Source organism: Adiantum capillus-veneris, chromosome 18 (genome assembly GCF_014529385.1).
Source record: "Adiantum capillus-veneris isolate H3 chromosome 18, ASM1452938v2, whole genome shotgun sequence".
NCBI lineage: Eukaryota > Viridiplantae > Streptophyta > Polypodiopsida > Polypodiales > Pteridaceae > Adiantum > Adiantum capillus-veneris.
Window position 1 is genome coordinate 100749806 of NC_140948.1, and position 25985 is coordinate 100775790.

Below are 25985 nucleotides of genomic sequence, written 5' to 3' on the forward strand. Positions count from 1 at the left end.
TATGCCTCTTTATTGTTGGCACGCATAACATCCTAGAGAGGTTTTGAATGGCCTACATAGATTTCCTACATTGGGACGTTTCACATGTTTTCCACACCAACATGGGGCTAGCACATTGGACCATGTTATGGCCAGCCATGTCTCATTCCATCCTTTCAAGATTTCATGGTGGGCACCAGGCCAATTGGAGTAGCAATTGATCATGCTATCTTGTCTTTCACTCTCACATTTCAGTTCAGCACAACTCCACTAGGAGAGGTCTCCACACACACTCGGTATATCGTCATGAGGGAGACGGATTCCGTGTACTTGGATGAGATATACAAGAAGCTATGCACTCAGGAGCTTGGACGGCCACTAGATGAGCTGACTCAGATAGGATGTTCCATGATGGAGCATCAGATGCATATTCCCACAGTCAGCCTACATGGAGACGATCTAGGAGCATGCCGTAGAACAACTAGTATGATGATGAGTGTAGAGAGACGAGGATCAAATTTCAGAGGGAGGTGATCATGGGTACTACCACACATCGATAGTCACGGATTGTATTTCATTGACTAATGCAACAAAAGAATAGGGCTTATATCTCAACTAGATCGGGATCTATATAAGCTCTTTATGAGTCACGACTCAGGCGAGGCATGTAGACTATTACTTGAGAATTCACCACCCCCAACCATCACCTCCATAGAGACATGGGGGGAATATGCCACATCTCTCTACTCTGCATAAGGGGTAGCCACCTTTGCCGGACTCATTGGAGACATGCTCTGAGACATGTACTTTCTTTACAACTGAGAGGGCAACGCATACCATTGACAGGATGAAGGTATGGAGAGCACATGATCATGATGGTCTGGTAGTAGAGCACTTCATCCATGCCAAGATATGCTTACAGAGATTCTTGCTATGATGCTTAATTGATCCATGTATGAGGGTTTTCCTGAGACTTGGAGTATGTCCACAATTGTGCCTATTTTCAAACTAGGAGATCCCATGATTCTTGGAAATTATTGCACCATCACGGTTGGTCACACATTGGCTAGGTTGTATGCATCTATTCTTGAGAAGGAGCTCAGTAAATGGGCAGAGAGAAAGGGCATATGAGCATCAAGGCAGACAAGATTCAGGAGAGGCTTTTCCACTCTCGACCATATTCTTACACTCAAAGCTATGATTGAGGATGGTAGACACCGTGGCAAGAGGATCTATTGTAGATTTGTGGATTTCCACAAAGCTTTTCACACAGTGCCGAGAGCCAGACTTATACGCAAACTATAAGACATTGGTGTGCCCACATAGATGATTTGGGGGATCTTGGGGCTTTATACTGGACAGTGGTAGGGTGGGTACACACTACTGAGGGTATGTCTAACATGGTCCACTCCACTATTGGGGTGAATCAAGGATTTTCCCTATCTCTCTGACTCTTTTTGGGATGTATGTAGATGAGTTTTCAGACTATGTAGAGTGAGAGGGAGACAGAGGTGCTAAGCTAGCAGGGGCATGGATTCGGATGCTGTTATACACTGATGATATAGTGTTGATTTTGGAATCTCCGGAGAGGATGCAACGCCATTCGGATGCTTTGCACATATTTGCTCATGATAGTGGATTGTCTGTCGACCTTGGGAAAACCAAGGTTATGGTGTTCAACACCACATCACAATGGGTCAGGAGGTTAACACCCACATTTATGTATGGCCAGGAGACAATGGAGTACATAGATGCTGTGTGGATTGATGTTTTCATTGAGGAGAGTAGCAGAGACTAGATTGACGAGAGCCTATGCACCTTTGGGAGGATTGGAGAGGATGTGTTCATAGATTTAGTTTTAGCAACCATGAACAAAGATCTGGATTTTTGACACTCTAGTGGCTTTAGATATGCTTTACGAAGTTCCGATATGGCGACCCTCAGTTGACCACCATGGCAGATCTCACAGCACGGATGGATGGAGATGTATGGATAGGCCTATGGTCTCTATAATTTCTCAGATGATTTCGACTAAGGCCTCAATGCCACATGAGATTATCCAGGCTAGCCGCTCCACCCCTCGTGGTTGAGGCATTGACTAGATCAATATCCTTTATACACAGTGTATGGGACCTCCACAAAGACATATACGCTTGGCTAGCCTTGGAGTCATCCCGATAGCTATAACAATTTTGTGATGTAAATAGAGTTATGAGCATAATGTGCACAACGATTTGGGATATTATCCAAGTATATACTAGTTTTTTTAAAGAAAAAGAAAAATATGGGTGGTTGTCATGGTTATCTACATTGTAGACTATTTCAAGGAGATGTTGGAGGCTAGACAAAGGGAATGCATGCTTTTATGTATATGATGATTGGATAAACATGGGTGTGATTAATGCATCCAAGATATTTGAAGAGATTAAAGAAGGATTGTGGAAATACTTAATAATACCTTACGAGATCCAGGTGGGTTTGAAGGCCCTAGCATGTTCCAAAGATGTTATGAGGGGTTACCACCTATATGGTATGAGCTTTGTCATAGAGTCACTAGAGTGTGAGTGAATGAGAAAAGAGTGGAATTATCCCACATCTAAAGCTGTGAGCCTTTAGAGCTACTTAAATCTCCTTTCATGAATAAACAACCATTCCAAGTTTGCATTACATGTCTATGGTGAGCTTGTGATGGGCTAGCAAACTATTCAAGATCGTGTTTATGAGTCCAAGCTAATCTATCTTGGAACCTAATTCTCTTGAGTAACAATCTAGCCTACACACACTCACATGTGTGCACAATGTTTGTCTATCACCCACCTTAGCTAGCACGATCCCATTCCCATCAAGTGGTATTAGAGCCATGGTGTGCTAGCTAGGTGTATTGCTATGCATTTGTGTGTCGGTGTAATAAGCATTTCCTAATGTCTATTTGCATTAGCTTAATAATCCCAATCCCTAATCACCATTGGGCAAGAGCATGCTCCACTACCCTTTGGTGATTAGGTGAGGGGGAATTCGCATTTAGCATTGATCTTGTGTGAAATACACACTTGGTTGTTAATAAATTTCTCCTCTAATAAGCCTTCTGATCATTGCTTGATTACCAGGAATTGGACACGTTCTCAGATTAAGTCCTTGGGCCACTACCCTTCTTGATAATTGAAATTGATTAGTGCATTAATGTATATACATAGTTTCACTATTGTTTTCTAATTTTTCATTTTCAAGAGTGATTATTCAAGCCTACTTTCACTCATCTTGTGTCAATAGCTATTAGCTGCTCCTCACTTTAGCAAAATTGGCACTTGCAATTGATGTCTGTGCATAGTCCATCCTGAGAGCTTTCATTTGAGCCTATGTATGCCAAATTTGAGTTAAATCTAAATGACATTTGATGCTTCAATTTGAGTGCTCAAAATTCCCTTTGCATCAGTTTTAATTTGAGCTCTTAAACTCTGAAACTGAGCCCATTCTCCTCCTAATCACCCTTCCATTATGGGATGTGTGTGCATTTGTGGGCAACCTTGCACAGACCGAGAATAAATGGAAATCATTTTGACTTCTCATATAACCAAAGCTAGTGGGTCACATGGATAGCTCAGCTTAAGGAATACCTCTGAGGGACCCGAAGGTCTCGAGGTCAAGTCCTTTGGCTATTTTTGGGCTAGCCCCGTCAGACACGAACTGGAAACATCAATTCCCTTGATTTGTGGGGCGGGTCCACCGTAGGCAGTGTTTCTCACGCAAGCAAAGCAAAGAATATTCTTTTTGGTCTTGTCGGGTCCACTAGTACGTCCTATGTGAAGACACTTTCCCACAGGTGATCGACACTACCCGCATGCATTCAACTTCATTTGAAGCTTGGAAGTCAAAAATCCTTGCAAGGGGTCATTCCCATGAGCAGGAGTCACAACACCAAAGTCTAGAGCTTCCAAAGGGTATGCTCCACAGCTAGTGAACATAAAAAAAATGCCAAAAGCCAAGTGTTCAAAAGGTAGAACATTCAAGCACTACATGGAGCATTCAAAAGGCCTTCACCAAGCAAGGTCAAAATCACCACTAGCACCACACTCAAGCACAGATTTATGTTATGTATGCCATGCCTATTAAGGCATCTGTGATGAGCTCAAGCTTGAGGGGAGGAGCAAAGGGTTATCATAAAGTTTCCATGTGTTATGCACTTACTTTACATGATTTCACACAAACTTTATTTTTGCATCTTGTAAAATATTGCATCCATATTTTCATGCACTCAATGCAAAGTAAAAAGAGCTTCTATGATGTATGGATTTCCAGACACTGGCCTTGGAGAGTCTCCAAGTGAAAGACCACTCCAAGGAACCATGGGGAAATTCACAAATTCATGTCGAGGGGAGGGAAAATAGGCAACAACAGCATTAGCATCCACATCAACAATTCTTTTACATCAGTATATTTTTTGTATTGCACTTGTTTTTCAATAAAGCTCAAGACAAAGCTATGGCAACATGGACATCATTGGCACCAACATGGTGAGGATAGAGGACTCCAAGAATGAAATGAATGAAGAAAAGGGGGGAGGATAGGCGTGTTTCCAGATCAAAGACAAAAAATTATACTTCAAGGTGAGGACTTTTATTTTGTCATCCTTTGTGGATATGTCATCCTTAGTGGATATGTATTGGCATCCTATGTGGATACTATGTCATCCTTAGTGAATATAAGAATCTTCAGTGTATTGTCCTAGTCCAAACCTCAACGGAAGGATTGTAAGGTATAAGCTTTGTCCTAGAGTCACTAGAGTGTGAGTGAATCAGATAAGAGTGTAATTATCCTACATGTAAAGGTGTGACCCTATAGAGCTACTTAAAGCTCCTTTCATGAATAAACAATAATTCCAAGTTTGCATTACATGTATCTTGTCTATGGTGAGCTTGTGATGGGTTAGCAAACTACTCAAGATCGTGTTTATGAGTCCAAGCTAATCTATCTTGGAACCTAATTTGCTTGAGTAGCAATCTAACCTACACACACTCACTTGTGTGCACAATGTTTGTCTATCACCCACCTTAGCTAATGAAAAAATATTATATGCAAGCTGTTAACTAGCATATTATAGTAAGAAAGTTTGCAAAGAGATGGCACATGAGTAAAGGGAAGTGCCATGCTCTGAGGACATGATTAGTCCACAATGGGGAGTAAGACCAGAGCTTTGCGGAAAGCTTTGAACTTCTCATGAGACAATGTCTTTGTGAAAAGGTCTACAAGGTTGTCCTGCATTGGCACATAAGCCAAGCTGATCTCTCTTGCTGAGAGCCTCTCCCTGACATAGTGGTAATGCACCTCAATGTGCTTTGTGCGAGCATGAAAAAATGGGTTCCTTGCAACTGCCAATGTGCTCTAACTGTTAGTGTAGATAGTGTTCGCAGTGTCCTGTCCAACACCCAAATCAGCCATAAGGCGTCTGAGCCATACACACTCAACCGTAGCTGTGAAGACTGCCCTATACTGAGCCTCATAACTAGAAGTGGCCACAGTAGGTTGCTTCTTGCTCAACCATGATATACATGAGCTGCCAAGCATGAAACAAAAACCACTTGTGGACACTCACGTGTGAGCCCAATCCGAGTCCGAAAAAGCATGTAAGTCTGTCGGCAATGATCCCCCCTTGGGATAAAGCAAGCCAAGATGTAAAGTGCCACTCAACTAGAAAAAAATCCTCTTGACTACCTGCCAATGCTTAGACCCTGGGCTATGCATAATTATGATGACTTGTGAGGCTGCAAATTGAATATCCCGCCTCGTGTTGCATACATAAATGAGGCAACCAACAACGGTTTGGTAAAGAGTGACATCAACAGGATCACCCCAGCATCATGTAGACTCAAATTCAAACCTGTTTCTATGGGAGTGGCAATAGCTTTGCAATCCTCAAGTCCAAACTTACATAGCAATGTCTCTTTGTAACTTTTCTGACACAAGGCAATACCACCATCACATTGCTTAAAGTGTATGCCTGAGTAATGATGCAACAACCCCAAATATTTCATCTTGAAAGTAGCATTCAAATCAGCCTTAAATTCAGCAATATGTGCCTCATTGGGACTAGTGATCAACAAATCATCCACATAAAGAACAACAATGAGAAGTACATAGCCCTCATGCTTGACATCCAATGTGCTTTTTATTAGAATGTTACGAAAGCCTCATTTGATGAAATGAGTGTCAGCCTTCTCATACCAAGCACGAGGATATTGCCTCAACCCATACAAATCTTTGTTACATTTGCACACCTTATCCTCTTGTCCTTTCTTGAAAAAACCCCGAGGCTATGTTACATAAACTTCATCAAATATATCACCATTTAAGAAAGCAATAACAATATCTTATTGATGTACATCCCATCCAAAATGAGCCACCAATGCACATAGAAAACACACAGTCTTCATAGGAGAAGTGGGAGCAAAAGCCTCTTCATAATCTATGCCTTTCTCCTATGCATGGTCTTTTGCAGCAAGTCCAGCTTTACAACAATCAATCTCACCATTCGGCTTGCGTTTCAACTTGTAAACCCACTTCATACCAATGGCCTTTTTGCTAGGAGGCCAATCACATAAGGTCCATGTGTCATTTTCTATAAGTGCATCATATTCTGATTGCATGGCAGACATCCAATTTTTTGAATTCTGTGCTTCATCAAAGATAGAGGTTCCTCAACATCAAGTAAGCTACACACAGCCAAAGCATAACAATCTGGTGCATAAGATGCATGGTGAGAGCCTGAACGAGTACGACTAGACAAAGGTGCATCCAATTTACTATCACGCAATGTATGCACCAGCCATTTTGGCATACCTCTTACCTGCTCATTTTTAGTCCTTTCCTCATTAAGTACATCATGTACATCTACATCAGTAATAGGCTGATTAGTAACATTTTCAAAAACCCCCATAGGCTGTACATTTGCCTCATTGGAATTTACATTCGAACTTGTACCACTAAAAAGTGGCAACAAGGTGTCATAAATGTCTTGTTAGCTGACATTATTGTCTCTAGTACATGACAGCAAGGGCTGAACAGAATCTTCCACAAACACAACATCCCATGAGACCAAGATACACTTTGTTTGTGGATGATACAACTTGTATTTGCTTGCAGCACTATAACCAACAAAAATACATTTGATAGCTTTATCATCCAATTTTCTGTGCTATGTTTGTGACACCAAAGCATATGCCAAACAACCAAAAACACGCATGTTCTCAATATAAGGCTTTCTATCATGCCATGCTTCATATGGAGTAATAGATTGCAAAGCTTTTGTAGGACACCTCTTTAGTACATAAGTGGCGTATAAGGCAAAATCCAAGTGCGTGGAGGAGATGGAAGGTGAAAAGTTTCTCAAGGATATGGAACGTCAAAAAGTGTAGAGGAGATGAAATGACGAGTTTTGTTTGCCTATAAAAGAGAAACCTTACATGTAATTTCTATGTGTGTGTGTGTGTGTTGTGTGCATGTTTATTCTTTAAACTCATACTTATACACAAAAGAACATAATAGTTCAATAGACAGTTGGCTTTATACAAGGGACAAGGAGTAGCACAAAAACAACTCAGTCTTTGAATCGTTTGTGTACATAGATATGAGAATGAGGTCTCACTCTAGTGTTTTTGTACATGGGTAATCTACAATGATTGTCTACAATGTGGCGAAGGTCAGGTACAATAGTCACGAACAACAGCCAAGCCAAAAAAATTCCTAAGAAAGGATAGAGTCCTCGCCTGCATCCATGCAAATAAGACATAGATTCGCTAGCTTTGAATACGTATTACATGTGTCGACGAACCCTACCAGTTGTTATCCATGTCCATCTTACAACCTTTTTTTAAACTTAAGCCAACTATCCAAAATAAATGTAAATCATTGGAGCGGGTTCACTTCTTTTTGCCATAAAAAATCCATTGCTTTAAGTACAAGGTGTGTCTTTTTAGTTTTTTTTAAAAAATTCATATTTTCCTTGAAATTGAAAAGGTTATCACTCCTTTATGATTCAAGTAAGTTATTTTTTAAGACCTTTAATACTGATTTATATTAAATTCTGATAAGAAGGCCACTACCCCTTCTATCCAAGTGTTTTATTCATATGTTTGTCCCATAGGTCTTTGTTTTATGTGGTTATGTAGCTTTCTTTTTTCTGGTAAGAAAAGGAACTTCCTTCAAAGTCTAAGTTTGTCAATTGCATCACCTTAGTGACTCACTAAATATTTAAGCATGGTAACTTGTGATTTTGAAAGTTTTAGAGTCTGCCAAAGACACCAATGTTGGGTGCTAAAAAACCAACCAATTACAACAATTTACTTTAATCAAAGACTTCCCATGCAATCCTTCAAAATATTTGGGAATCAAATTGCTCTCTCTCTCTCTCTCTCTCTCTCTCTCTCTCTCTCTCTCTCAAAACCCGAGTAGAGGCCCAAAAAAGATGTTTAAACAAGATTAAATGAGCAAAGAGGCCTTTCCTAGACAACTAGAATCGATTAAAGAACTTTCATATCAAAGCCACTAAAGCAATATATTCTTTTGATCTGAACTTATGCCACAGTTATGGTTAAATTTCCTAGCCCTAGGGAAGAAAAGCCAATTTGTTCTTTTAAAAAATAGTCCTCCTACCCTTTACATTAAAAAAAAACTTGAGTTTTAAAATCAACAGCGTAGGGACAGCTTACTCTTTCACCTACATAACCATGCCATAAGAAGGAGCTATATATTGCTCAATCACTTTTCGTGGCATACCAGAGGAAGTGCTTCCCTTGTTTATTCCTGAAAAATCGGTAGATCACAGGAGTACACAGTAATAAAAACCAAAAAAGGGTTTTTTAAAGCATTAAGAACACATGCCCAACTTACAAAATACCATCCCAGGAGGAGAAAGAATTCAATCAGCACTTAAATTCACAGTACATGCTATTGTCTGTAGAAAAAACCAGTAAGCTAAAAAACCTTTAAGTTCATGTCGTTCATATCAGAAAATTATCCAAGCAGGGCTCGACACCAACCTGAGAAACAGTGTCATGCTCCAGTATCTCCATGATGTCAATATTCAAACACTTTGATGCCACAATAATGAAATACCCTCAGTCCTCTCTTTCACATACACACACAACATAATCAACGGCTAAGTGAGGGGAAAGTGTTTCCCTCACCTTTTGAATAGGGGAGCCACCTCCAATAGTCGGACAAAGACCCTCATCAAATCAGTTGATGAGATTGGCACACTGCCCAAGAGGGTACGCCATGGTGATCACCTGCAGACCCTTAGAGAAAGTGTATGGTGGGTGAGAGAGACTGCATGAGATCATGAAGGCAACAGAGGAAGTTTGCAGAGTATGGGGGGTAGGAGACTCCTACCAAGAGGATGAATGCAGTGTACATTATTAAGACCAAACCATCATACCACAGAAGAGAACAAAGGGTTTAATACCCACGAAGGATTAAGAGGGGTGAGGTGTTAATAGACACCAAGGGTTAGGTTGTTTCCCCGCCAAAGTAAGATGCCTAGGAGTTGCCCCAAAAATTTCCATTAACAATTATTAAGATGCCCTCTTCCTCTCTTTTCATAGATCATGGTGATATCAACCTTGTTACCATATACATGCGGTAGTGATGTGTGTGAACACACTTAGGACCGTCGGGGCATTTTTTCCTCACTAGGAGGTTTTTTCCCCTGTGCATTGTATATATGCCCATCATTATAGGGCTAAAATTTTTCTATTGCACACTAAGTAATACACTCTCTATTGTGTACCCTGAGCTTCCTTTGTCTTCTCCAAGCTGTGTGTGTTTTCCTACAACCCTAATTCCAACAATTGGTATCAAAGCAGGTTGCATCCTCCCGGGCTTAGTCGCAAGCAGCTCTAGTACAAGCCTGCTCAATTTCTCCAATTTCAGTGAGCTTTGGCGAGCGTTCGCAGGTCGACAAAATTTTTGGGTGTACTCGTAGAGCTTTGTCTGCTTAGATTTTTGATTCCGGTTCATTTCGACCTCTGTTTACACGATAGGCGAGTACTGCACAAGCTATTTCGTCATTTCGTGTAGAATTTTTGTCAGTGCCGTTTTTGCATAACAGGTTCCTTACAGTCTTCTAGGGTTTGTGTATATAGCATGTGTTGTTTCCACTTCGTTTCTCCTCTTTTTGGGCAGTTTTCACATTAGGTGCAACATTTATCATGATTGACAACAACACAGATGTGTTCAAGATGTTTGCTATTGAGGAAAAATTGGATGGGTACAATTATCCTATGTGGGCTTACATGATGCAACATGTTCTTGTGTCAAAGGGCGTCTAGAATATTGTGTAGTGCATTGATGTACGTCCTGGTTCTGAGGATGTAGGTGATGTTGTAGGTCTTGCTGCAAGAATTGCTGCTCTTAGAGTTGTTTTGCCTAGGTAGAACAAGCTCGTTGGGATGTAAATGATGCATAGGCTCATGCATTGATTGCGTTGTCTGTGAGAAGCGCACCATTACTCCTCACATTCGTTCAACGAAATCTGCAAAATAGGCTTGGGATATTCTGGCTGGTCTTTATGCAAGCCGCAATGAGGCAACAATTGCATTGCTACGTAAAGAGCTGGAGTCAAAGATTATGCATGAGGAAAATGAAATGGACACTTACCTTGTTGGTGTCAAGGATATCAATGAGCAACTTATTTCTGTAGGTGAAGTCATTTCAGACAGTTCCCTTCTACAGATCGTTCTTGATGCCTTACGAGATTCTTACCAGACTTTTGCTAGTACTTGAAGATTTATGACCAAAGGAAATTCTGAAGTTGTCAAGTTTGATGCATTATGCAAGAGTCACTTTAAAAAAAAAAAGGACTAGAAAGTGTGCAGTTGAACATGCTTTTATTGCTGCTCAAAGAAAAAGTGGTAACAGCAATGCAACCACTTCTTATGGTTCTTCTATGAGTGGAAAATCACATGTTCCTAATGCTTCTGCTGGAATTTTTTTTTGTGGAAATATTGGTGATAAGCGCAAAAAGAAGATGCGTTGCCATTATTGTAAAGCTAATGATCACTTGATCAAGCAATGTCTTAAGTTGAAGGCCAAAGAGGCTAAGAAGAAAGAGGGTGGTTCCATTGCAAATGCTGGTTCCACTACAAATGCAGCTACTGTTGAGTCTTCTGTGAAAGGAGACTGTGATACTGATGTTGATGCAGAATGGGATTTTAGTGCAGAGTGTACATAATATCCTGATGTCCATGATGCATGCATGTCAGTTGCTGCTGATTCACATGTGTGGTATTTTGATAGTGGTGCTACAAAGCACATTACCTCACATCATGATTTGTTCACCTCTCTTGAGTCTGTCCCTCATGGGAATGCACTTGTGCAAACAATGCCTCTATCCGGTTCAAGGAGTTGGAAATATTGTGCTTGCTACTGCAAATGGCAGTTCTTTCACACTTGTTGATGCACTTTATGTACTTGGGATCAAGAAGAATCTTTTGTCTATATCTACACTTGCTAGACTTGGTCTTGTAGTCAAATTTATGGATGGCAGATGTACAGTACATGATCTCAGCTTCAGTGATGAAATTGTTGCATCTCCAGGGGGATTTTCTCTATATACAAAACGGGACGCCACCTGCAAGTAGACAACTTTGATAAAATCCCTATATACGACTCCTTTTAGGGAATATGACCCCTTTCTATTCTTATAGGACAATCGATGAAGAAAACTATCAATCTTACATATAAAATTTAGGTCTCATATGATCTAATTGAGTAAAACTAAACAAAGAGTGTGTAGCATAATGACTGTCAACATACTGAGAAACCACTTTTGTTGGATAACTAGATGTATCCTCAATGTGTCTTAGTTTGACTTTCAAACTATGTGCCCGATCAGCTTGCACTTTGGCCAATTCTGACCCATCCAAAGGTGGTGTAAATCAATCATTGACCTCCTCCAAATCAACCCTTATCTATACCGACTTGATGCAAAATAATCAACCGTCCCTTATTTTTTATTTTCGGAGATAAATTATTGAAGGCCTACCCCTAACTTATACGCTTATGTAACTTGTAAAAAAAACCCGCTGTATTTTGGGTAAGATGCAACATTCTAAGTTTCCAAAGAATGGTTCAGTTATGGCCACATGCAGGTTGCAACTTGTGAATAGTGATATTTGTGGGTCCATGCAAACTCCGTCCTTGGGAAATCACCTTTACTTTGTGACTTTCATTGATGATTACTTCAGGCATACATGGGTATTTCCACTTAAAGCGAAGTACGAAGTTTTTGTTACCATATACATGTGGTAGTGATGTGTGTGAACACACTAGGACCGCCGGGGCATTTTTTCCCTCTTTAGGAGGTTTTTTCCCCCGTGCATTGTATATACGCCCATCACTCTAGGGCTACGTATCTTTCCATTGCACACTAAGTAAGACACTCTCTATTGTGTGCCTTGAGCTTCCTTCGTCTTCTCCAAGCTGTGTGTGTTTCTCTGCAACCCTAATTCCAACAATTGGTATCAGAGCAGGTCACGTCCTCCCGGGCTTAGTCGCCAGCTGCTCCAGCACACGCCTGCTCACTTTCTCCGATTTCAGTGAGCTTTGGCGAGCGTTCGTAGGTCGACAAATATTTTGGGTAAGCTCGTAGAGCTTGGTCTGCTCAGAATTTTGATTTGGGCTCATTTCGGCCTCCGTTTCCACTACGGACAGTACTGCACAAGCTATTTTGTCATTTTGTGCAGATTTTCTGTCAGTGCCGTTTTCTACATAACAGGTGCCTTATAGTATTCTACGGTTTGTGCTATATAGCACAAGTTGTTCCCGCTCCATTTCTCCTATTTTCGGGCAGTTTTCACATCAGGTGCAGCATTTACCATGGCTGACAACAACAACACAGATGTGTTCAAGATGTTTGCTGCTGAGGACAGGTTGGATGGGGACAACTACCCTATGTGGGCTTATATGATGCAACATGTTCTTGTGTCAAAAGGTGTCTGGAACATTGTGTAGGGCATTGATGTACGTCCTGGTTCTGAAGATGTAGGCGATGTTGAGGATGTTGCAGGTCTTGCTGCAAGGATTGCAGCTGTTAGAGTTGTTTTGCCTACGGCAGAACAAGCTCGTTGGGATGTTAAGGATGCGCAGGCTCATGCATTGATTGCGTTGTCTGTGAAGCGCACCATTATTCCTCACATCCGTTCAACAAAATCTGCAAAACAGGCTTGGGATATTCTAGCTGGTCTTTATGCAAGCCGCAATGAGGCTAAAATTGCTTTGCTGCGTAAAGAGCTAGAGTCGAAGATTATGCATGAGGAAGATGATATGGACACTTTCCTTGCTAGTGTCAAGGATATCAATGAGCAACTCATTTCTGCAGGTGAAGTCATTTCGGACAGTTCCCTTGTGCAGATTGTTCTTGATGCCTTACCAGATTCCTACCAGACTTTTGCTAGTACTTGGAGACTCATGACCCAAGGAAATCCTGAAGTTGTCAAGTTTGATGCATTATGCACATTGCTGTTGCAAGAGTCACTTTCTAGAAAAAACAGGACTAGGCAGCGTGCAGTTGAACAGGCTTTTATTGCTTCTGAAAGAAAGGGTGGTAATAGTAATGCAGCCACTTCTTATGGTTCTGCTGCGAGTGGCAAAAATTCTGTTCCTAATGCTTCTGGTGGCAGCACTTCGTCTGGCAATTCTGGTGATAAGGGCAAAAAGAAGATGCGTTGCCATTATTGTAAAGCCAATGATCACTTGATCAAGTCGTGTCCTAAGTTGAAGGCCAAAGAGGCTAAGAAGAAAGAGGGTGGTTCCACTGCAAATGCTGGTTCCACTACAAATGCAGCCATTGTTGAGTCTTCTGTGAAAGGAGATTGTGATGCTGATGTTGATGCAGAATGGGCTTTTAGCGCAGAGTGCACTTACAATCCTGCTTTCCATGATGCATGCTTGTCAGTTGCTGCAGATTCACATGTGTGGTATTTCGACAGTGGTGCTACAAAGCACATTACCTCACATCGTGAATTGTTTACCTCTCTCGAGTCTGCCCCTCATGGGAATTCAGTCACTTGTGCCAACAACGCCTCTTATCCAGTTCAGGGAGTTGGAAAGATTGTGCTCACTGCTGCTAATGGCAGTTCCTTCACACTTGTTGATGCACTTTATGTACCTGGGATCAAGAAGAATCTCTTGTCTGTATCCGCACTTGCTAGACTTGGACTTGTAGTCAAATTTGTGGATGACAGATGTACAGTTCATGATCTCAGTTTTGGTGATGAAATTGTTGCATCTGGGCTTTTGTGCCGTGGGCTGTATAAGCTCACTTTGTATGACAAGTGTGGACAAAATTTTGCAAATGCTGTTGCAGATTCAAGGGCTATTTCAGATGCAAAACTTTGGCATGCACGTTTTGGTCATCTGAATTTTGCCAGTTTGCTGCGTTTGCAGAAATCTGATATGGTTGCTTCTTTGCCGCCTCTTGAAGCACCTGCCAAACATGTTTGTGAAGGTTGTATTCTAGGTAAAATGCAGTGTTCTAAGTTTCCAAAGGATGGTTCAGTTAGGGCCACATGTAGGTTGCAGCTTGTGCATAGTGATGTTTGTGGGCCCATGCAAACTCCGTCCTTGGGCAATTACCTGTACTTCGTGACTTTCATTGATGATTACTCCAGGCATGCATGGGTATTTCCGCTTAAAGCGAAGTCCAAAGTTTTTATGTGCTTCAAACAATTTTTGGCTATGGCTGAAAATGTCTCAAAATGTACTATGGGCACCCTCCGTTCCGATCGAGGGGGGGAGTATATGTCTCATGAATTTAATGCATTTCTGGCTAGTCGTGAGATAAAACACCAATGTACAGTGCCTTATACACCTCAGCAAAATGGTGTTGCTGAGAGGAAAAACAGGTCACTAATGGAAATGGCACGATGTATGGTCAAAAGTCAAGCTTTGCCGCATTCTTTTTGGCTTGAGTCCATCGTGTGTGCCACTTATGTACTTAACAGGTGTCCTACGAAAGCTTTGCAGTCTATTACTCCATATGAAGCATGGCATGATAGAAAACCTTCTATTGAGCACATGCGTGTTTTTGGCTGTTTGGCATATGCTTTGGTGCCACAAGTGCAGCGCAGAAAATTGGATGATAAGGCTGTCAAATGTATTTTTGTTGGTTATAGTGCTGAAAGGAAAGGTTACAGGTTGTACCATCCGCAAACAAAACGTATTCTGGTTTCACGGGATGTAGTGTTTGTGGAAGACTCTGTTCAGCCCTTGCTGTCATGTACTAGAGACAGTAATGTAAGCTCACACGACATTTATGACACTTTGTTGCCTCTTTTCAGTGGTGGAAATACGAATGTAAGTTCCAATGAGGCAAATGTACAGCCTATGGGGGTTTCTGAAAATGTTTTAGAACAGCCTATTACTGATGCAGATGTACATGATGTACTTGATGAGGAAAGGGCTGAAAATGAGCAGGCTAGAGGTATGCCAAAATGGCTGGTGCACACTTTGCATGACAGTAAATTGGATGCACCTTTATCTAGTCGTACTCGTTCAGGCTCTCGCCATGCATCTTATGCATCGGATTGTTATGCTTTGGCTGTGTCTAGTTTACACGATGTTGAGGAGCCTCTGTGTTTTGATGAAGCACAGAATTCAGAAAATTGGATTGCTGCCATGAAATCAGAATATGATGCACTTATAGAGAATGACACATGGACTTTATGTGATTTGACTCCTAGCAAAAAGGCCATTGGTACGAAGTGGGTTTACAAGTTGAAACGCAAGCCGGATGGTGAGATCGATTGCCATAAGGCTCGACTTGTTGCAAAGGGTTATGCACAACAAAAAGGCATAGATTATGAAGAGACTTTTGCTCCCACTTGTCGTATGACTACTGTGCGTTTTCTATGTGCATTGGCAGCTCATTTTGATTGGGATGTACATCAATCAGACATTGTTACTGCTTTCTTGAATGGTGACATATTTGAGGAAGTTTATGTAACGCAGCCTCGCGGTTTTGTCATAAAAGGACAAGAGGACAAAGTGTGCAAATGTAAGAAGGCTTTGTATGGGTTGAAGCAATCTCCTCGTGCTTGGTATGAGAAAGCTGACACTCATTTGGTTAAACGAGGCTTTCGTAACAGTCCAACAGAAAGCACATTGTATGTAAAGCGTGAGGATGATGTATTTCTCATTGTGGTTCTTTATGTTGATGATTTGCTGATCACTGGACCAAATGAGAGACATGTTGCTGAATTTAAGGCTGATTTGAATGCTACTTTCAAGATGAAAGATTTGGGGCTGTTGCATCATTACTTGGGTATACAGTTTAAGCAGTGTGATGGTGGTATTGCCTTGTGTCAGAAAAGTTACATAGAGACATTGCTATGTAAGTTTGGACTTGAGGATTGCAAACCTATTGCCACTCCCATGGAAACAGGTTTGAAGTTGAGTCTACATGATGCTGGCGATCCTGCTGATGTCACTCTTTACCAAACTGCTGTTGGCTGCCTCATTTATGTATGCAACACGAGGCCAGATATTCAGTTTGCAGTCTCGCAGGTCAGCAGATTTATGCATAGCCCAGGGTCTAAGCATTGGCAGGCTGTCAAGAGGATTTTCCGCTACCTTAGTGGCACTTTACATCTTGGCTTGTTTTATCCCAAGGGGGGATCATTGCCGCCAGACTTACATGCTTTTTCGGACTCAGATTGGGCTGGTTGTTTTGACACGCGAGTGTCCACAAGTGGTTTTTGTTTCATGCTTGGCAGTCCATGTATATCATGGTTGAGCAAGAAGCAACCTACTGTGGCCACTTCGAGTTGTGAGGCTGAGTACAGGGCAGTCTTCACAGCTACGGTTGAGTGTGTATGGCTCAGACGCCTTATGGCTGATTTGGGTGTTGGACAGGACACTGCCAACACTATCTACACTGACAGTCAGAGCACATTGGCAGTTGCGAGGAACCCAGTTTTTCATGCTCGCACAAAGCACATTGAGGTGCATTACCACTATGTTAGGGAGAGGCTCTCAGCAGGAGAGATCAGCTTGGCTTATGTGCCAACACAGGACAACCTTGCAGATCTTTTCACAAAGGCATTGTCTCGTGAGAAGCTTGAAGCTTTCCGCAAAGCTTTGGGCTTACTCCCCTTTGTGGACTGATCCTGTCCTCAGGGCATGGCACTTCCCTTTACTCATGTGCCAGCTCTCGTTCACCGCATCACTCCAGGGGGGATTTGTTACCATATACATGTGGTAGTGATGTGTGTGAACACACTAGGACCGCCGGGGCATTTTTTCCCTCTTTAGGAGGTTTTTCCCCCCGTGCATTGTATATACGCCCATCACTCTAGGGCTACGTATCTTTCCATTGCACACTAAGTAAGACACTCTCTATTGTGTGCCTTGAGCTTCCTTCGTCTTCTCCAAGCTGTGTGTGTTTCTCTGCAACCCTAATTCCAACAGCTTTTATGTGCTTCAATTTTTTTTTGGCTATGGCTGAAAATGTCTCAAAATATACTATGGGTACCCTCCATTCAATTGAGGAGGGAGTATATGTCTCATGCATTTAATGCATTTCTGGCTAGTCATGGGATAAAACACCAATGTATTTCTTGGTAAGGTTTCTTAAAATTTTTTCATTTTATTTCAAAGAAATAATCTTACACTTTTGACTTTCCACATCCTTGAGCAACTTTTTACCTTCCATCTCCTCCACACACTTGACTTTCCACATCTTTAAGTCCATTGAATTTTCATAGAAGATCTTACATTCCTCACTATGGTTTTGAACACTTTTTCATTCATTTTCAAAGAAATATTCAACTAAAATGAATTGGGAGACATGCTTTGCTTGAAAAGAATCAAAATTCTATAATGTCTCAAAGGCCTTTGAAGATTGCACAAAGGCAAGGATGCGATTTTTGCAACAATTTGGTTGCCTTCCACTTGCAACAATGTTTAATATCAGCTCCACCTAGCTTTACTGAATGGTAGATGTTTTCCCTTGGATGTTCTCATAGAGAAGTTTTGCATGGAAGTATAGTGGGAGTAAGCTTGCGTCAACTATATTGGTTTCTTCTTTCGAAGGTGCACAAAGATTTTGTCATGTTTCTCTCAAAGGTGAGTGTAGAGCAATGAGCATGCAATCCTCGTTACCTAAGAACCCCCGCATCTTGCATCTAATTTCTCCCATGCTATGACCAACAGGAAATTGCTTGTGAGTATGAACACATGAGGTCTTGAAAGGGGGTGGAAAGATGTAGTTTTCCAACTTCGAGGATTTCAACATAGGTATGATCCATAGGCAACATTTTTGGCACATTAAAACCTGCCTTAGAAAACAAGGATAAATGTGTAAAAATTTTCAGATCTAATTTATGACTTTGTGTGTCCCTTCGTTGAAGAGCCTATATAGGACTTCCTTTCCATCCTTTTATTTTAATACACAAACATGAGTCTTTGTCTTCTTTCTTATGTGTGGGGCCAAGGGTTAGAGTGTACCCATGCAAAATAGCTCTGCAGGTTGAAGTTTGACACCTCTTTTGGCAACATTGAGTAGTTTGTGTTTCCTTTGTGAATTTCAAGCTTCATTTTCTTGAGAGGGTGGTGGGGGTGGGCAAAGAAGTTTGTAACTCTGCTGAAATTGACAGAGTTACACCAAACTCGGTAACATTTTTCTTAGGCCATAAGGCAAGGGTTTGCCCATGGCCTGTGTGTGTGAAAGTGCACTAAGCATTTTGATGTAGAATTAAGTGGGCTAAAGTTGAGTTTGATTCTATTAATGTTGAAACAATCAATCACTTAATGAAATATTTAAGAACCAATGATGAATTGACAAAGACCTACTAACTTGATTAACATGCAATCTTGAAAAAATGCACTCATGTAGGGTCACAGAGGATGCCAGTCACGTAAGAGAGGTGGGATATATAGATTTGGCACTAATTTGGGAATTCTTGACCAACAAAGACATGGAATCAAGGGGATGACAAGAGGGTGCTTTGTATAGCCTATCCAAGTGAAAAAGTTGGGTGAGAAGGGTAGAATACCCCATGTGATAAAGGGTGGATGCCTCATGGGTATAAAACATAGGTAAGAGTGGATACACATGGAAGGAACAAACTGAAGTATCACAACAATCCTCCCCTCAAACAAAGCCTAGACAACACATGGACTAGCTAGCAACAACAACATGGCTATCCATAAAAACATAGCTACCATGACATCAATAAATGGAAAGTCATAACAATAAGGGACCATAATACCAACAAAAACCTAGAGCATATCACTATCTGAATCATAAACAAAATGGGTTTCTTCTTCTTCTACCACATGAATATTACTTTTCCATTGGAATTTTTTCCCTTCTCCTTGTAGAAGCATTTGGATGAAAGAAGGTTGGTCTTGCTACAATGTGGCAAGGGTTCTAACCCTTTGCATATTGGCCTAGATTTCCACATTCATGACACCTTATCCCCTTGGAAGAGGCAACACAGGATCCACTAGTGGACACTTCATCTTCATCACTGGAAGGAGTGATTCTTGAGGTGGATATCCTAGTCGTCTTCTTTTCGTTCTTACCGATCTTCTTCTCTTTCGACTGCAAGTTTTTCATGACATATACTCAAGCTCTGGAATCGGATCCTCTTCTTTTAGGATACTGACAAGCAAGAGCCCCAATAGAAAACATAGTGATGTTTTGCAATCACATCCTATGTGTGAACTATAACCTTGCATCATGAATTGTTGAGCTCACACATGAGTCTCTTGGAACATTACCAACATAAATTTTTTATAAATAGATTTAATTGATCCACCTTTTTGTCTTGCATTCATGATCCAAAAGCCAAAAAGTAGGCAAAAAATGAGAGCTCAAACAGTGTTAGTACCATTCCCTTGCATCCAGGATGATGTCAATCAAGTAGAGGTGGCATTGCGGTTCATGATGACGCTATTGAAGAGGACAAACAGGCAGACAAGGTATCCAACTAAGAGGAGCTTTCCAAAGATATGGGACACCAAGAAGAGGGATTTAATGACTAGGATTAGAGTTTCAAACAACAAGGGCACAGAAGGAGAGGAAAAGTGAAGAGATGTTGGTGGCATAGAGGTGCATGATGATCTATTGTTGGTTGGAAGAGGAGCTAGTCATGGTGATCTTCAAGCGAAGCAAAAAAGGGAGGTGGAGGTGATAGTAGTAGAGAGTGCAAGCTATGGAGAAATGCCATGTCACAAGGAGGAGTTTTTTCTTTGAACTTTTTGTTCCAGTAGGTCTCTACAATATTTGAAAAACAAGATTTTCTTCAAAATATGCAAAGATTCTAAAGTTCAATGTAGATGGAATGCAAAAATTAAAGGTTGAATGTGTGACAAATGAAAAGAGAAAGGTCATACAACAATCCTAAGGCTTAAAAGTATTGCAACTTAGAAAATCAAAAGACTTGCACCCTTGTGTAAGAGTCTCATCACGTGCAATACAGTCTCACTTTATTAAAACTTTTTGATCTCTTTGTCCTTTCAACATTGGATACTTTTGCTATTTATATAGTCTTTTTAAAGTAGTTTTATTGTCGATTTAATTTATAATAGTATAAATTTACATCGCTAGAAATCAAATGTTTAAGATTTCTATCTCTTCATTCTAAGTTAAGAAGCAATCATAGAGACAAAAACTAAAGTTAAAGCAAGAATGTATAATAAAAATAATGTAATTGGGAGAAAGAAATACAAATCTTTAGAAGAGAGAGAGAGAGAGAGAGAGAGAGAGAGAGAGAGAGAGAGATGTATATGGAGAGAGATAAAGAAAAAGATAAAAAGAGAGGTAGATAGATAAAGAACACTCAAGAGAGCTATAGATGTGTAGAGAGAGAAAGAGGGGAAGTAGGGAGAGAAAGAGAGCTATGGAAAACGCTTTAGAGATCATATTGCCTAAAAGTAAATGTGACAGAAAGAGAGAGAAAGAGAGAGGGAGAGGTAGATTGATGATTGCTTACTTGCTTGTGGGGGTCCCTTCCTTGGATATTCTAGGACACATACAAATATTTTTTTTGGGGGGACTAATTGTATTCACAATTAAAAAAAGAGGAGTTGCATTTGCAAAACAGGCTCGTGTATGGCTTGCAATAGTGGAAGAGTGTTTCTATCTACCTCTCTCTTTTGAATTACTATCATATTTTGGGATTTTCTATTTCTTGTCTCTTTATCTACCTCCTCTTTGTATCTCTAATAGCAACCTCTACCTTTCTTCTCTACAACTCTTTCTCTATTGTTTTGATTCTTTAAAAATCATACAAAAAAGTGGAACTAAAAGGAAAGTGCTTCGAAGGAAATGATGCACGTTATTATAGAAATTTGCTATGATTCCAAAGTTGTAGCCTTTCCATCTACATGACAGAGGGAAGGAATAAGAAGAGGAGGTGACATGGAAGCAAAAGTGGATGAAACAAAGAATGAAGATAAAATATTAGCCATCATCATGCTTGCCTTTCTCAATGTTCCAATGCTGAAAAGCAAGATGTTGCTTATTTGGGCCAACTCTAAACTAGCTTGTTGTCAATGTTTTTGCAATCACATTCATGAATTTTCAATTTTATTGAAGTTGATTTTTTTCTAACATCTCAACATTGAATTATAAGAGCATGCAAAGATGAAGCGCTTAAAAAAGGGTTTAAATGCCCATGATTGCATGTGATGTTAACAAAAATGAAGGGTTGTGAAATGATGAAGAGTAGTGTATCAAGTTTGGTTGATTCTTTTCTAACACCCTAGCTTGGTTGTAGCGATTGTTGCAATCACATTGAAGAGCTTGCAATTTAATTAATAGTAAAACATTCTAGCATGATTAGATTATGGAGCATATGAAGATGAAGCATGTGAAAATCAATTAGACACTCACAAATTGCGCGAGATAATAAAATCAAAGTGTTGCAATGAGGAGAAGTGGTGCATCTAGTGTACATGTGCCCACTCAACGTTGACAAGCTATTTCATTTTTTGGAAGGCTAAAGTACAAAATGTGAGAGTACCATATCGTGAGTAGGTAAAATAGAAAATCACACATCAAAATATGCACAACACACACCCATCTTTCCAACACCATTACAACATGTAAAAATCAAAAGCATTAGGGAAACTTCCAACACTTGCAATTTAACGTCCATATGTCTGATAGTTGTGTAGGTCTCCAAAATTTGCTCCAACCTATAGCTTTAATTTCCTGCATTTGGTGCCAGAAGGCAAGCCCAAACAAAGAGGGTTGTACAATAAATAGTGGTGACGCATGATATCATACAATATGGACATCAATTTGCAAGTGTTTGGCATTTCCAAAAGAGACCACCTCAATATATAGCTACTCTCCTAAGACCACCTCATCATTTTATTTGTAGAACCAAAAGACAAACTTCAAGGCTATTCAATTTAGAGAAGATAAAGACGTAAAAACATGCATTTAAATATGTAAAATGAGAAAATGAACTTTTTCACAAAGCTTGTTAAAGCATTTACAATGGTAATCTCAACACTTGCAAGTTCATGGCCACATAGCTTAAAGTTGCACAAGACTCTAATATTTTTTACAACCCACGCTAGTTTATAGTCACACAAGTCTCTAGTATTTTCTACAACCCACATTGCTTTTGGGCTTTAATGGGGACATATGTGCCAATAGTCAAATGCCAATATAGACTCGCAATGCAATCCAAATTCTAATATAGCTAGTCTTCTAATGGACCATCGTTATCATTTTCAATAAAGTCAAACACAATAAATGCAAGATTAATAAATCTAGCGTAGGTAAGACACAAGATTATGCATTGTTGTATGTAGCTCTCAAAAGTCAAAATGTGGAAATCTAATCAATGAGTGCAAAAGCAACAAAATACTGTATGGAATGAATCCAAGGCACACAAGCCATTGGAAGTTGTGTATTACAAAGTACAAAGTAGCTGGTTTGAAAATTAAACAAAACAAAGATAAGGATAATAGTTGAAGTTTCTTCCTTGCATAATTTTACATAAAAAGGTTGCTTAGGCATGTGATTCACAAATTACATGAGATTGCTGATTACCAATCTCTACAAAAGAGTAGAGGGATCTTGTAAATTGTAGATTGCGTAAGGAAAACTAACTTGTAAAAGTTTCATATACATGCTCCATGACATGAGACAAAATCTTATTACATGCTCCGAAGATTTCTTTGCAAGTGAATGATAAAATGTTAGACACCTAATAGGAAATGTGGGATCTCTTTCGAAAAATGAATGGACTTGAGGCTATGGAAAGTTTTCTTCTTGTAACAAACATACAAAATTTTTGGGTGCAAAGAATATGGACAAGGAAAGGTTTTCCTAAATCTAGGAGACAGAATGGGAATCCTCCTAAAAACTTGTGAATTATAACCACAAAGATGTTCTTCTGCTAAGGAAGACGGTGGAATTTCCTAACCACTCTATTGAGTCCATGCTTGACAACCCATCCAATCAAGTATGCCTAGCCTAGAATTGGGATATCGAAGTACGCGGAGAATGCATGGGGTATGTACAGATCATGGCAACAACCCTCTCCAAGCTCTTGGAGTCCACCTTAGTGTGATTGCTTGCCTTTAGCTCTCTCTTCCTGGAGGTAGTTGGCCATCCTAGTTTTTGAGCTTTGGCAGATGGATGTAGTTGTTAAGCTTCTACGTTTGTAGAAATTATGTTACTATGGAAAAGGAAGAGGAGTTTACAATGAGTCAAAAGTAACCCTAAATGTCTCTACCTTCTCAGAGTCTATTTGCTTAGGCATCCAAGTTTCATTCTAAATAAAAGCTGTACATGGAGAATATCCAGTGGCCATATGACCTGCTCTACCACATATAAAACAGCGTCCTCCACGTATAATAGGAGAGACAAATCGAGGAGGATTCTTCACAAGGGGGGTGTGAAAAATCAGTGTTCACAAAATTCAAGAACCTTCTTGAACATATGAATTGTACGAGAGATGCTTTATATGCTTGACACAAAATTGGCTGCATAACTATAGAAACAGAGAAAAAGGGGCCCCCTAGTAATATCTTCCAGAAAAACCAATATGAGAATACCAATATGAGAATATCAAAGCATCTCTGTGCACAAAAAGCTCAGCTTCTCCTTCACAAGAAGTTTTGGACAGATTCTCACAATAATTCCCACATTACGACTTACCTCAACATCATGAGCTTCTGTGAGGGAGGCACGGCATACCTAGCTAGGTGCGATTGGGGGCAAGGGACTGCTGACCAAGTAATATCTTTTAGACAAACCAATATGAGAATATCAAAGCATCTGTGTGCACAAAAAGCTCAGCTTCTTCTTCACAAGAAGTTTTGGACAGATTCTCACAATAATTCCCACATTATGACTTACCTCAACATCATGAGCTTCTGTGAGGGAGGGACGGCATACCTAGCTAGGTGCGATTGGGGGCAGGGGACCGCTGCCCGGTGGGGGGGCCGGTGGTCCCTTGCCCCTAATCATACCTAGCTAGGTATGCGGTGCCTCCTGAGCAGAAGCTCATGATGTTATACATTGTATGAAAAACACTGAAAAAGGCTCCCTTTTCATACATGAGAAAATTTCAAAATCTTCTTGTGCTTGTCACTGAGCATTCCTTTACACACTTGTGTTAAATAAGGTCATGAGCATTCACAGAAAATCGGCAACCCTATCACCCACAAGCAACCAAACATACCAACAAGCACTGGGAGAATATTACAAAGACAAATTTTGCATCTTCTTTGCAAGCAAAATCCGGAAGATGCAAGAGCAAATGATGGCTCTGCTCATTGACAAGTCAAAATGTCATGACTAAAGCATGTGGACAACACCGCATGGGCTGCTTTAGCTGCCTCAAGGTATTTTCAGAAGAGCGATATTCTCTCTCTTCATCGCCATGCCTGATTGTTGTTTCGCATGTTTGGGTTTTCCACATCATTGCTTGCAGAAGGGGTAACTCCCCTTGGACAGAAGGTTTTCTTCAAGTTTAGACAGAAGCTTTCTGGTTCAGGAGCGTTCTCACCATCAGTGCTAAATTCGGTGTAGAATTTGGTCGACTTCACAGACCTTGATTTCTGCAAATCCACTTTTTGGCTCCCTTGACGAAGCATCAACGACATGACAGACCCTGCAAAACATATGATAAAGATTGTGTCGTAGTCTTTCCAGCTTCAAGATAAAATATGGCCTCGACGTTGACAGACTTATGTAACCACTTTGGGTGAGCGGTCAAATGGAAAGACAATGAACTACCGAATCTGCAAGACTTGAATCACCTTTAATACTTCGAAACAACCAAATGTTTTAAACCGAACCAAGTAAGAGAGTGAAGGGAGATGGAGAAGATGGGGGAGCAGGATGCTCCTGCACAAGGGGAAAAGTGGCTTCTTTCCATCCGACCACTCGCCAGAAGTGGTTAGACAACATATATGCCGCCTAGAAACCGACATGCACACGATAAATTTTGGGAGACGAAGTACCTCCTTCTCTGAAGACCAAGTCGCCTCGATGCTGCCAGCTGCTCCAAATGGGTTGCTTTGGCACTGGAATGAACTTGATTATTGCACCCAGGGGCATGCTGCACACATATCTTTGCATTTTTAAACCAAACACCTTACAGCCCTTCAATTCAATGTTAAATGTGAAGTAAGAAGAGGCACCTCATAGCCCCGAATGCAACGCACAACAACCACCTATGCCAAGGCAAGTGCACTGTTGATGTGAAGGAGCCACAAAGTTCAACAAGCAACACCTGTGCTTTCAACACAGCATGGGAAAATGTAAGGCTTATACCTACTTACTAAGAGAGCAAAAAGAATCAAATTTTGGATTGATTAAAAATCAACTAGCTTGTTTTCAAGATACTGACCTGGATAGCTACTGTCAAGGCAATCACATACAAAAATACCCTGCTCGTCATTAGGCCTTGGAAAATATTTATCTCCTCTGGTTTTCTAGCATTTAATTCGTTGAAGACCTTGAAAGAAGATAAAATTCT

General features: G+C 40.5%; 1 protein-coding gene across 5 annotated transcripts in view; it reads right to left on the bottom strand.

The window, feature by feature from the left end:
• Positions 1-24535: 24535 nt before the first annotated feature.
• Positions 24536-25985, bottom strand: part of LOC147436096 (calcium-transporting ATPase 8, plasma membrane-type-like) — a 245024-nt gene continuing 243574 nt past the window's right edge. For all 5 annotated transcript variants that reach the window (XM_086488995.1, XM_086488992.1, XM_086488993.1 and 2 more), the window contains 4 exons: positions 25857-25964; positions 25648-25739; positions 25468-25565; positions 24536-25115 (listed from right to left, as the gene is read on the bottom strand). In XM_086488995.1, coding sequence (XP_086345121.1) covers positions 24877-25115; positions 25468-25565; positions 25648-25739; positions 25857-25964 — 537 coding nt within the window. In that variant the 3' untranslated portion in view covers positions 24536-24876. The remainder of the gene's footprint in view (positions 25116-25467; positions 25566-25647; positions 25740-25856; positions 25965-25985) is intronic.